At 37.6% G+C, this 14311-nt stretch overlaps 1 protein-coding gene across 9 annotated transcripts in view; it reads right to left on the bottom strand.

The window, feature by feature from the left end:
• Positions 1 to 14311, bottom strand: part of WDR47 (WD repeat domain 47) — a 70087-nt gene that overhangs the window by 49545 nt on the left and 6231 nt on the right. For 8 of the 9 annotated variants that reach the window (XR_014844589.1, XM_085023759.1, XM_085023754.1 and 5 more), the window contains one exon: positions 524 to 690. Coding sequence is in view for 7 of the 9 variants with exons in the window: in XM_021090094.2 (XP_020945753.2) it covers positions 524 to 690 (167 nt within the window). In the remaining 2 variants the exon portion in view is untranslated. Of the gene's footprint in view, positions 1 to 523; positions 5076 to 5351; positions 6036 to 14311 lie in introns of those variants that run through there. The other variant, XM_085023756.1, reaches the window with a different exon arrangement.

Raw genomic sequence — 14311 nt, 5'->3', positions numbered from 1 at the left:
GGATCTTACTCCTCAAAATATTCTACAGAAAACTTTATTTTGTAAATGTTCACTACAAAAACAAACACTTTATTTTTATTTATTTTTTGTTCTATTCATTAACCAAAATTTATTCAAGTTAATGAAGGCAGACACATCTACTCATAAATCTTTTTTTTTTACTTAATGAATTTTACTACATTTATAGGTGTACAACAATCATCACAATCAAATTTTACAGCATTTCCATCCCAAACCCTCAGTGCATCCTCCCACCCCGCAACCTGTCTCATTTGGAAACCCTAAGTTTTTCAAAGTCTGTGAGTCAGTATATGTTCTGCAAAGAAGTTCATTGCATCCCTTTTTTAGATTCCACATGTAAGTGATAGCATTTGATGTTGGTACAAAAACAAACATTTTAAAAATTACACTTAGCCTTTTCATGATTTTTGAAGACTTACCTTTATTGTATCTATTACCTCATTAATACTTAACATTTCTTGGAAGGAGTTATAAACACCTCACAGTACTAATGAAATCATACCTCAGGAAAAGCATATCATCTGAAAATAGGCCATTGATGACTCCACTTTCCTTCTCTAGGGCCAACATACTAATGTGAAGCTTCTTCGAATTCAAGAAGTCTAAAATTAGCTTTATGATTTCAACCTCTTTCACATTCACTGTTTCTTCAGCCGTCATGCTGATAGCCTAAATATTAGACAAAGCAAAACAAAAACAAAAATTAGTTCTATTGCTTTATTTCCAAGTGTTATTACCTGTCTAGAAACTACACAAAACAGGTTTCTTAGAGAAATATTTAGTATAGTTAATCTGAAGTAAAATTAATGTAATATTTACAAAAACCAAATCATTCTTTTTTTTTTTTTTTTCCCTTTGTCTCTTCAGTTGCACCTTTTAACCAGCCTTCTTCTGTTTGGTTCCAAAGTATTAGGGAACAATATTTTACATTTCTGCTACACTCTGTAAACTTCTTAAGGACAGAGCCAGTGTGTCCTGAGTACAGTACAGTGTCTTTCTCACAGGACCATTATCTTTAACCATATTCACAGAAATATAAACATATACATGTAGGCACACAAGTTTTTTTTTTTTCAGTTTGTCTACTATTTTGACAATGTATTTCTTCATAATGAGAAGTGCAAAGGTCTAGCAGACTAGAATGCTCATCAGAGGAGTACATTTTTTCTCTTATGTAGAGAAGGTGGTAGAGTAGACAGGGAACAGAGCATGAGAAAATAACTATAAGACTCAAATATTTAATGACATCAGTCTAAGCAAATCTCACATATCTGTCTCCACAATAAGAACATACCCACCTCAGGAAACAGACAAATCACACATCTCTCTCCCCACAACAGGCAGCTGCCCAACTCCTCATGCTTTGAGTTTCCTTTGCTATCTTCTGAGCTGACCACCCTCCTGTGCACAGACTTTGTCCAAAGGAGTTTACAATAAAATTACTGATCTTTTCACTCCATAAATTCTGCTATTTCAGGACTGTCTCCCTTGATTACTCTTAGAGTACATTGATTACAGACTTTAGCGTTCCCCAAATCTTCAGATAATTCTCACTAGCAAAACAACGGCTTTTACTAATTTAACTCTCAGAAAAAGAACGGTAAGTCCCTCTCTAATCTCTAAGTTCTTAGAAGGCACTTCATTTAAATCACCATATACCAATCATACAACTTAGTACAGAATTGAGACTATAATTTTCTAATGTTCAAAACACCCAATGATATTAAACATTTTATAGGCCTCATATTATTCAACATTCAGTCAAGTACTAAGTAACTCTGGAGTTATTATGAAGCTATGGAAATAGTCCCACTTAAATCATAACTATAAATTTCATGCTGCTATCATTTCTGATCAATAAAGCCTAAGAGAAGAAGAAATAGGTTCTTCTTACAAATACGTATTTTACACCGACTTTAGATTCTGAATAGATACAGAAAATGTAGCTTAACTGAAAATTACTCAGAGTTTTTAAAATTAATTTTAAAAAAACAAGTTTTAATTCTATACTACAGAATTCAAATGCATGGTATTTTAATTGCCCAACCCAGAATTTTAATTTGTATAAACTTTACTATTGCTGGATACAACATAAAACACAGGCATATGCTTAATGACTATATCTTAGAATTATTTCTTCCTAACCCACTGTGTGTTGTTTCTAAAACATTTATAGATGTTCCCAAAATCCCACCCATATAATTTAGAAATTAGATACACATTTTTTAATACATAAGAGTATAATTTATAAACATTTTTTAATCTCCCTAAACTACTAATCACTATAAAGCTAGAATTTTTCTCTAATTCAGAGGGGTAGAATTCAGTAATAAATATACTCCTGTCAGGGGAGGCTATAAAACAGTAAGATTAGGAACTACTAGCTTAGGAACTACTAATTATATTTTAAATGAGGTGTACAGTACATAGTAAGTATTCATAATAGTTAAATTTACTTAAGATCAAAAAAGAAATCAATGATGAAATGTCTTTTAAAAAGTACAGAGTAAATGATTTTGTTTCCAAATGTTCTAAAAGCCATTTGCAAGCATCCATTTGCAAGCATAAAGCTCTGGCCCTTCCATCTGACTACTTAGCCAGTCAGCCTTGATAACATCCAAGGGAGATCTACCCGCCCATGGTACATTTGAACAATTACTTACCGGGCAGAATTTACATAGAACCAACAATAAAGTGTATTCCACTGAAAATGGAAAACAAAATTTGGGAGGGGGGAGAGGGGTCCAGAATGTTTCAGTATTTTCATATTAAATGACAGATTTACTATTAAATAAAAATCATTAAAACATGAACTCTGAATTTTTCCTTTAAGAAATAAATGTTTACCTTTATCCAGTATCTGGACTAAGTGAGGTAAGGAAACAAGAGTTTTCTTAAAAAAAAAAACAAAAAAAAAACCTATCTGGAAACCAGCTGGAAAGCGATTAGCATTTCAGAACTAAGATACAATTAACACCTACAGACACTAAGTTCCAGATGGGGTCTCTATATGGACTCCTACTGATTACTATCTTAGTGAATTAAGATTAGAAGAATATATTAGGGGACAAAAAATAAATTATTTTTATAAATCTAAGATTATAGGTGAAATGTTAACAATAGATAAGAAAAAAAAAGAAAGGCGATAGAAAAATGTATTGACTTCAATGTGTATTTCCATACATAGATATGGAAAAAGTTTCATGAAAAAAATCAGTGGTAGCTTTCTAGCCAAATACAAATAGATATTCAAATGTTCTTTTGCAATGAGGTTCTTTTACTTACTCATAATACAAATTAGAGAAGAAGAAGAATGTACAAGGCTAAGAATGCTTCAGAAGCATAAGATTAAGGGAATTTGGGCAAAGCCATTATAAATTTTACAGTCAAGAAAAAAAGTGCTTAAGAAAGGCTCCATTAAATCCCAATTCCATCCTAAACAATAAAAACCACTCTCTTTAATATTCTAAGAATTACAAATGCCTAACGCTGAATAGTAGTGTTTTCACATTTCAGTTTACAGGCAAAAATGCAGGTAAGGATATGAAGTACTAGGAAGCTTTTTAATAAAATATCAAACTATAACATAAGACTATTGCATCTTTTCCTTTAAAAAAAAAAAAGAGGGAGAAAAAATGCTAGCTCTCTCTTTAATAGCATTCTAAAAACTCATGTTGCTGCCAGATCATTTATTTGTACATGTCTAATCCTTCAGAAATATAAGGGTGGCATTGCAAGTCACTTGATTTCTATGGGCCTTGATTTCTTCATACATAAAATAAGAGAGTTAATTTGGCTAATTTCTGTGATTTCCCTTCAAGTTTTATAATTTGTTTTCAAATCACATTTCCATAACAGGAAGTATATATTCTGAGGGTGAAATACCAAGTCTGAAAAAAATCAGAAGTTTCTGATCCTAAAGTCAGTTTAATAAGAGGAAAGAAAATAGATTTGTTTTAGATCACTTGAGTAAACATACAAAAGAAAAGCCTTTTTAAATGCAAAGCTCGTCTGCTAATCAGCTAACGTTTTTAACAGGGGTGCAGCATGTGTCCCTTCTTACTGCTGACAGCTGTTCTCTATTCAGCAATTATTTTAATTTAGCTTCTGGCACTGTGAATGATTTTTGGCCTCAAGAACAAATTATGTTTAAAGCAGGTGCAGCTTCATACAGCTACAAAAAAAAAAAATCAATTAATATATATAATATATTGTGTGTATGCTTAAAATATCTTTGGAAAAAGACACAAGAAACTGATAAAAATGGTTGTCTTCAAGAAGGAAAACTGGATAATAAAGAATAAAGAAAACTTTTCACAATATATCCTTTTGCACCTTTTCAATTTTGTAACATGTACAATAACTTATTCCAAAATTTTAAATGATAAATATAAAACGTAAGTAATGAATTTCCAATTGCAAATAACTAGAAAGAATTAGAAATGTAATGACTATCATGTATTCATTATATATATAATAAAGCAATAACATTTTCCAATGATCTGTATTTTTTTCATAAACTGAGACTTCAAATCCAACGCAAATATTATTTCAATCTTTGAATTAAAGTATTTGTGTTATTTTTATATTCAAACCCACAAATATTGTTAAACATATTTAATTACTAAAGTACTAAACATTTTTAAGATAAGCAGACACAGGCTACAAACTCCAGAAAAGGTAAATTTAAAAACTGCCAAATTTGGCACTAAAAATGTAAAATGTTAATCTTCCATTTAACAGTAGTTGCCATAAACAAAGTTAAAAGACAAAGGACAAACTAGGACCAAATACAACACACAAAAACAGTTAAATGGACGCCATCTAGAACATAAAAATAACATCTTCAAATCAACATCCCCCCAAAATTCCAGTTGAACAATAAGCAAAGAATAGACAATTCACAGAACTAGAAATAACCAATAAATTTATGAAAAGATGTTCAACATCATTAGTGATATTAAAAGAAGATACAATTTATGGCCTACTAGTTTTGCAAAAATTAAAAAGACCTGGTAACATCAAGCGTTGGCAAGAGTGTGGGTAAAAATGCCCTTTCAGGAGTTCCCGTCGTGGCGCAGTGGTTAACGAATCCGACTAGGAACCATGAGGTTGCGGGTTCGGTCCCTGCCCTTGCTCAGTGGGTTAACGATCCGGCGTTGCCGTGAGCTGTGGTGTAGGTTGCAGACGCGGCTCGGATCCCGAGTTGCTGTGGCTCTGGCGTAGGCTGGTGTCAACAGCTCCGATTAGACCCCTAGCCTGGGAACCTCCATATGCCGCAGGAGCGGCCCAAGAAATGGCAAAAAAGACCAAAAAAAAAAAAAAAATGCCCTTTCATACATTGAGTTAAGAATATAAATTGGGGAGTTCCTGTGGTGGCGCAGCAGAAACGAATCCGACTAGGAAGCATGAGGTTGCAGGTTCAATCCCTGGCCTTGCTCAGTGGGTTAAGAATCCAGCATTTCTGTGAGCTGTGGCGTAGGTCGCGGATGCGGCTCAGATCCCATGTTGCTATGGCTCTGGTGTGGGCCAGCAGCTGCAGCTCAGATTAGACCCCTAGCCTGGGAATCTCCATATGCCATGGGTGTGGCCCTAAAAAGACAAAAAGACCAAAAAAAAAAGGAATATAAATTGGGGGAGTTTCCCCTGTGGTGCAATGGGTTAAGAATTCTACTGTAGCGGCTCTGGTGGCTGTGGAGGTATGGGTTTGATCCCCAGCCTGGCACAGTAGGTTAAAGGATCCAGTGTTGCCACAGCTGTGGCCTGGATTCAATCCCTGGTCTGGGAACTTCCTTATGCCTTGGGTGTGGCCACTGGAAAAAAAAAAAAAGGAATATAAATTGGGAAATTCCCTGGTGGCCTAGCAGTAAGAACTTGGCATTGTCACTGTTGTGGCTCTGGTTACTGCTATGGCTTAGGTTCAATCCTTGGCCCCAGGGACTTTTGCATGCCATGAGCACAGCCAAAAAATATCTACATATATAAATTGGGATTGATTTTTGAGAGAGAATTTGACAGCATGAAATTCTTATCTATGAAAAATTTAAATACATATATTTTTTGACACACCAATTCCAATTCTATTTCCAGGAACCTATTTCTGCAAAAATACTTGCAAATATAAAAAGACATATGTACAAAGATGTTCCTTAAGATTTGCTTCTAGGAGTTCCCCTCGTGGCTCAGCAGTTAATGAACCCAACTAGGATCCATGAGGATGCAGGTTCAATCCCTGGTCTTCCTCAGTGGGTTAAGGATCTGTCATTGTCATGAGTTGTGGTGTAGGTCGCAGACGTTATTGCGGCTATGGTGCAAGCTGGCAACTGTAGCTCTGATTCAACCCCTAGCCTGGGAGCCTCTATATGCTGTGTGTACAGCCGTAAAAACCAAAAAAAAAAAAAAAAAAAGATTTGCTTCTAGTAGAGAAAAACCAGAAATAAACTAAGCTCTCATTAATGGAATTGTTATTTATTTTTATTTTATTTTATTTTAGTCTTTTTGCCTTTTCTAGGGCCGCTCCCACGGCACATGGAGGTTCCCAGGCTAGGGGTCCAATCAGAGCTGTAGCCGCCGGCCTATGCCACAGCCACAGCAAGGTGGGATCCGAGCTGCGTCTGCAACCATGTACACCATAGCTCACGGCAACGCCAGATCCCCAACCCACTGAGCAAGGCCAGGGATTGAACCTGCAACCTCATGGTTCCTAGTCAGACTGTTAACCACTGAGCCACGATGTGAACTCCAATGGAATTTTTAAATTATGATAAATACATACTGTAGAATACTATTGCAGTGATACAGATCCATTGTTATCTTAAAGAAAAGGCACATCACAGAACAATACAGCTATCAATAAATATTTGCTGAATGGATGAATATAAATAGGTCTATTTCTTTTTTTCTTTTTAGGGCTGCCCTGCAGCATATGGAAGATCCCAGGCAAGGGGTGAATTGGAGCTGCAGCTGCCAGCCCACACTGCAGCCACAGCAATACTGTATCTGAGCTGCATCTGTGATGTAGCCACAGCTTGGGGCAATGCCGAATCTGTAACCCACTGAGCAAGGCCAGGGATCAAACCCACAACCTCAAGGTTCCTAGTTTGATTCCTTAACCAATGTGCCACGATGGGAACTCCCAGCTGAATACTTCTTTCAGAAGTGTGTCAAGACATAAAACCTGCTATCAATCTCCATGTCAACGCTATCTAGGAAACCTCTTAAAAGTACCTGAGGCAACCTATTTAACAGTGTAACAAAACAAAGGGGCAAGACAGAAATAAATCCCCCCACAGATGGTCAACCTATAAGAAGGAGGCAAGAACATACAATGGAGACAAGAGAGCCTCTTAAATGAGTGGTACTGGGAAAACTGAAAAGCTACAGGTAAAACACTGAAATTAGAACATTCCCTAACACAAAAATAAACTCAAAATGGATTAAAGATTTAAATATAAGGCCAGATACTATAAAACTCCAGAGGAAAACACAGGCAGAACACTCTTTGACATAAATCATAGCAACATCTTTTTTGATCCACTGCCTAGAATAATGATAATAAAAACAAAAATAAACAAATGGAACCTAATTAAACTTAAAAGCTTTTGCAAGCAAAGAAAAGCATAAATAAAACAAAAGATAACCCACAGAATGGGATAAAATCTTTGCAAATGAAGCAACCAAGTGATTAATCTCCAAAATATACAAACATCTCATACAGCTCTATACCAAAAAATGACCAGATGCTCTAAACAGGCATTTCTCCAAAGACAGAGATCACCAATATATGTGGCATCTAATAAAAAAGATAACAAAAGAACTTACAAAACAGAAACGGAATCAAAGATTTTAAAAACCAAAATTATGGTTACCACAGGGGAAATGTGTGTGGGAATAATAACTTGGGAGCTTGGAAGTGACATATATACACTTCTATATAAAAAAGAGAGGTGACAAGTACCTACTGTGTAGTACAGGGTAATCTACTCCACAGTGTGTCATAACCTATATGGGAAAAGAATCTGAAAAGGAATGGATATATACATATGTATACTTGATTTACTTTGCCGTACACCTGAAACTAACAAAACTTTGTGAGTCAACTATACTCCAATAAAATTTTTAAAAATGAAAACTTAGGAGTTTCCATCGTGGCTCTGGTTAATGAATCCAACTAGGAACCATGAGGTTTTGGGTTCGATCCCTAGCCTCGCTCAGTGGGTTAAAGATCCGGAGTTGCAGGGAGCTGTGGTGTAGGTTACAGATGAGGCTTGGATCTGGCATTGCTGTGGCTGTGGTGTAGGTCAGCGGCTACAGTTCTGATTAGACCCCTAGCCTGGGAACCTCCACATGCCCTAAAAAGACAAAAGACAAAAAAACTTAAAAAGGGGCAAAGAGAAGGCAAATATTTTTTTTTGCCTTTTAGGGCCACGCCTGTGGCATGTGTTAGTTCCCAGGCTAGGAGTCAAACTGGAGCTACAGCTGCCAGCTTATGCCACAGCCACAGCAATGCCAGATCCTTAACCTATTGATCAAGGCCAAGGATTGAACCTGCATCTTCATGGATATGAGTTGGGTTCATTACCTCTGAGCCACAAAGGGGGACTCCCAAATATATATATTTAGATTATTTTTTAGATAAATTTTTCACCAGTTCTTAAACATCTGGGCTTCCTCATCTTCCAAACAGAGACAGGCATCCCAGCACTAGTCACAACAGCCAAGACTTGGAAGCAAGCTAAATATCCATCCACAGGCAAAGGGATAATGAAGATATAGATACAATGGAATAGTGCTCTACCATAGAAATGAAATGATGTTGTTGGCAGCAATATTGATGGGAAGAAGTTGTCTTCTCCTCCTCAATTCATATCCTAAGCTGTCTTTTTTTTTTTTTTTTTTGTCTTTTCCAGGGCCGCACCCGCAGCATACAGAGATTTCCAGGCTAGAGGTCTAATCAGAGCTGTAGCTGCCAGCCTACACCACAGCCACAGCAACGTGGGATCCTAGCCTCGTCTGCGACCTACACCACAGCTCACGGCAACACCAGATCCCTAACCACTGAGCAAGGGCAGGGATCAAACCCGCAACCTCATGGTTCCTAGTTGGATACATTAACCACTGAGCCACGATAGGAACTCCATATCCTAAGATTTCTAACAGTGAAAATTAAAATTTGTGATTGTGAAAGAGGAACAGAAATACAGAGAGAGAAAGGAGAGGCAAAAAGAGAGAAAGAGAAAGAGACAGAAATAGGAAGGGAGAGAAGAAAGAAGGAAATACAGTAGACAAAGGTTACAACCCTAGGACAAGACTGGAACCATAAGTCATAAGTCAGATTCTAAAATACTTTCTACTGTTACCACACTGATTCCCAAGAATGGGAAGGGAAATGATACTTTATAAAAACAAGGAAAAATATAAAATGCCTATAAAAACAAGGAAAAATATAAAATGCTTATAAAAACAAGGAAAAGACATAAAATGGATACAGAGTCATCTAAATATGGGAAAATGAAAAACCTTCACAGTACCAAAATAACATTTTAAAATCATTCCAACAGAGGTCCCTAGTTCTATGAATTTTCACATTATTTTCCTATTCAACAATGTTAACAGGGTAGGTAAATAAGCTAGAAGTCTACATCAATAACACTTTAACCACTTTTAAACATCTTTTTAGCTAGAAAGACAGCAGTATCAGCTTAACTGTGTAAAAAACAAGTGAAATTAAAGATAATTTTTTATTTTAAAAGACCTCTCCAAGTCTAATAAAATACACTTCCTAAACTTGAATTGATAAAACCCACTTAATTTTTAAATTATGGTATCAAAATGAATACTGCCATCAAAAAATAAACAGTATTAAAGCTGACACAAAGGAAAGAAACTTCAAAAAAAAATATTTGGATCTAAGAGCTCTAGCTGTTTAACTTTCAAGTTTAAAACGATCTTCAGATTTTAAAGTATCTTTAAAAAACCACCACCAGAGCTCCCACTGTAGCCCAGTGGGTTAAGAACCTGACTGAAGTGGCTCAGGTCACTGCAGAGGTGCGGATTCGATCCCTGGCCCAGCACAGTGCGTTAAAGAACTTGGCATTGCCACAGCTGCAGCATAGGCTGCAGAGTAGCTCAGATTCAATCCTTGGCCCAGGAACTTCCATATGCCTCAGGTGCGGCCATCAAATTAAAAACAACAAACCAAACACGGAGGAATCTAGATAAATTTTAATACTGTGTCATACAGTGCTTTACTACTGAGCATATTTAGATTTTGGAGCACAACAAAAAGCAAAATTGGGGTACTAATTTAAGGCGTAAGAATTTTAGATCTAGGAGTTCCCGTTGTGGCTCAGGGGGTTAAGTATCTGACTCGTAACCATGAGGATGCAGGTTCGAACCCTGGCCTTGCTCAGGAGGAGAGGGATCTGGTGTTGCCATGGGCTGCAGCTCTGATTAGACCCCTAGCCTGGGAATTTCCATAAGCCGCAAATGTAGCCCTTAAAAAAAAAAAGAAAAGAATTTTAAATCTAAAAAGAAAAATATGCAGAAAAATTTCATTCTTAAATAACACACTCTTTTAGCTTGCTTGTTTACAACACAGTTCAGTAGATACATGTGAGGCCTATCAGAACGCTGCTGCATTCTCTAGTCTTGGACTAAATACTTTTCCAGTCAGAAAGCTCACAAATTCTGTCACTGATCCCAAAAGAATCCTGGTGGGTTAAGTCTGGACAGACAAAAGTAAACCCCTTCTTTAAAACAATTTGAAATGTGAATCCTACTTACTAGTGAATAACAATGCCACCACTTCATTACAGAATTATTATTAGACATTAGGCAGAGCTAAGAACTAAGAACTCAAGGTCTCCTGACTCCCAGCCAAGAGCTTTAAGTATTAATCATACAAAGAATTAAAAGTAGTCTTGGAGTTCCCGTGGTGGCACAGCAGAAATGAATCCAACTAGGAACCATGAGGTTGCAGGTTCGATCCCTGGCATTGCTCAATGTCTATACACCAGCATTGCCTTGAGCTGTGGTGCACGTTGCAGACGAGACTCGGATCTGGTGTTGCTGTGACTCTGGCATAGGCTGGCAGCTGCAGCTCCAATTAGACCCCTAGCCTGGGAACCGCCATACCCCGCAGATGCGGCCCTAGAAAATAAAAAAAAAAAAAAAAAGACAAAAAAAAAGTATTCTTAAACATTTTATTCCTTAAATTATCACAGCAGCTTATAGTAAATATTCAGAGGTTTATTAAGCAAAGTTTCAACCTATAAAAACACACGTAAGAAATGTAGAATTTTTAAGTAATATTTGTAATAATAATTTTAAACTCTAATCATAAATGCTACATCAACTAAGATCAAAGTGGATATTCATATAAATTCATGTTGTATTTCTTATTTGTTTTTACCTTATTGTGGTACAAGGAATGCTTATCCAAGAATACAATTTCACCTTTTATTATGTGATATTATCTCTCGTATAGTTTTCTGTCACACCTAAAGCCAAGACACCAAAGGAGTGTCTTGTAAAATAGATTATAATTATCCTTTATATTCTTTTTTTGTCTTTTGTCCTTTTAGGGCCGCACGTGCGGCACATGGAGGTTTGGCTACGCCAGAGCCACAGCAACACCAGATCCGTGCCATGTCTGTGACCTACACCACAGCTCAGGGCAACACCGGATCCTTAACCCACTGAGCAAGGCCAGGGATCAAACCTGCAACCTCATGGTTCCTAGGCAGATCCATTTCTACTGCACCATGAAGGGAACTCCCCTATTCTTTTTTTTTTTTTTTAACTCCCACACTTTTTTTATTTTCAATGAGAAAAGCAGAAATTAAGACATCTGAAGGAAAAAAAAAAAAAGAATTAAAAATGGGAGTTCCCATTGTGGTGCAGCAGAAACGAATCCGACTAGTATCAATAAGAATGCAGGTTCGATCACTAGCCTTGTTCGGTAGGTTGGGGATCTGGCACTGCTGTGAGCTGTGGTGTAGGTCACAGACGCAGCTTGGATCCCTCATTTCTGTGGCTGCGGTGTAGGCCAGCAGCTATAGCTCTGATTCGATCCCTAGCCTGGGAACTTCCATATGCCACAGGTGTGGCCCTAAAAAGCAAAAAAAAAAAAAAAAAAAAGGAGTTCCCGTGGTGGTGCAGTGGTTAACGAATCCAAGACTAGGAACCATGAGGTTGCGGGTTCATCCCTGCCCTGCCCTTGCTCAGTGGGTTAATGATCCGGCATTGCCATGAGCTGTGGTGTAGGTTGCAGACGCGGCTCGGATCCAGCATTGCTGTGGCTCTGGCGTAGGCTGGCAGCTACAGCTCTGATTCGACCCCTAGCCTGGGAACCTCCATATGCTGCAGGAGCGGCCCAAGAAATAGCAAAAAGACAAAAAAAGAAAAAAGATATTTGAGTATGCTTCAAAATCTGAACCACATAAAAAATGGTCAGTAGGTAGAGGACTATATCTACTGTATAGCAAAACATTCCGAAACAGAAGAAAATGTACTGAACCAAGAGTCACAAAAATTTGAAATGTACTTTAAAAAATATACAAGCATTACGGAAAGAAGTACAACAGAATATATACTACACAATTACCCATTAAAGTTTTCCATCCTTAGCTTTTCTACTCCTTAGTATTTATTAATTTATCACAGAACTCAGTTGGAAGGTACCTTTGTCCACTTTTACTTAGTACAGAATATCTGAACACTGATCTCTGGCAGATGGTCTGCCAACGTCTACACAAATGCCTCCAATGACAGAAAATGTCTATACCCCACCACCACCCCCCGCAGGCACCTGTGAAAGACTGTCTCTAAGACAGTCACCAATGAGGCTACGAGTGTTTTTATACTCTTTTGCCGTCCCAGCCCTTGAGTATAAGCTGGATTTAGAGACTCACTTCTACCCAAGTGTATGGCGGAAGAGTTGGGATTCCACTTCCACAATTCATAAAGAGATGGTAGTGGAGTTCCCACTGTGGCTCATCAGTAACAAACCCGACTAGTATACATGAGGCCTCGGCTTAGATCCCTTGACCTGCTCAGTGGGTTAAGGATCCAGCGTTGCAGTGAGCTCTGGTATAGGTCAAGGACACTGCTGTGGCGTAGTCTGGCAGCTGCAGTTCTGATTCAATCCCTAGCCTGGAAACTTCCATATGCCACAGGCGCAGCCCTAACAAACAAACAAACAAACAAACAAAAACCCTTTAAGCATGTGATGATGAAAATCATCATGTCCATTCCCCTCCTTCCTTGAACCATTCTTCACACAGCTTTCAGATTCCCTACACTTCTGGTCATTCTCCTCCGAACATTTGTTACTCTCCCTCTTGAAAGCATCTAAAGCAGAACACAATACTCTAGGTGTGGTTTGGTCAACAACTGTTAACAATGAAATTAACAATTCCCACAATGTGGGCACTTTACAACAAACATACACCTGCAGTTGCTTTACATGATCGTCTATTTGTGAGATACTGTTTTTTGCACTTCCCAGAATTTAATTTCAAAAGCTTTCCCTAAAGTTATAAAGAAAACCGACCCAATTCTAAGCTTTCAAAATATAAAAAAATGCAAAATTTGCAGTTTACAAACAGTATACACAATAAGGAGTTAACATCCAAAATAGGCAAAGAACTCACACAACTCAACATCAAAAAACAAGAAAGAGGAGTTCCCGTCGTGGCTCGGTGGTTAACAAATCCGACTAGGAACCATGAGGTTGCGGGTTCCATCCCTGCCCTTGCTAAGTGGGTTAAGAATCCAGTGTTGCCAGGAGCTGTGGTGTAGGTTGCAGACGCGGCTTGGATCCCGAGTTGCTGTGGCTCTGGTGTAGGCCGGCAGCTACAGCTCCAATTAGACCCCTAGCCTGGGAACCTCCATATGCTGTGGGAGTGGCCTTAGAAATGGCAAAAAGACAAAAAAAAAAAAAAAAAAAAAAAAAAAAAACAAGAAACCCAGTTAAATATGGGCAGAGAATCTGAATAGACGTTTTTCCAAAGACAAACAGATACCAACAGGCACATGAAAAGATGTTTAACAACACTAATCATCAGAGAAACACAAATCAAAACCACAATGAGCTACTACCTCATACATGTCAGAATATTATCAAAAAAGACAACAAATACCAAGGGTTGACAAGGATGTGGAGAAAATCCTCATGAACTGTTGATGAGAACTGGTGCAACCACTATGGAAAATAGTGTAGATTCCTCAAAAAATTAGAACTAGAACTACCACAGGACTCAGCAATTCTACTCCTGGGTATTTATCT

Source organism: Sus scrofa, chromosome 4 (genome assembly GCF_054392235.1).
Source record: "Sus scrofa isolate SSC_HxYL_T2T_F1_AM1 chromosome 4, Sscrofa_HxYL_maternal_Yorkshire_Landrace_v2.0, whole genome shotgun sequence".
Classification (NCBI taxonomy): Eukaryota; Metazoa; Chordata; class Mammalia; order Artiodactyla; family Suidae; genus Sus; species Sus scrofa.
This window is presented reverse-complemented; position numbering and strand designations above follow the sequence as displayed.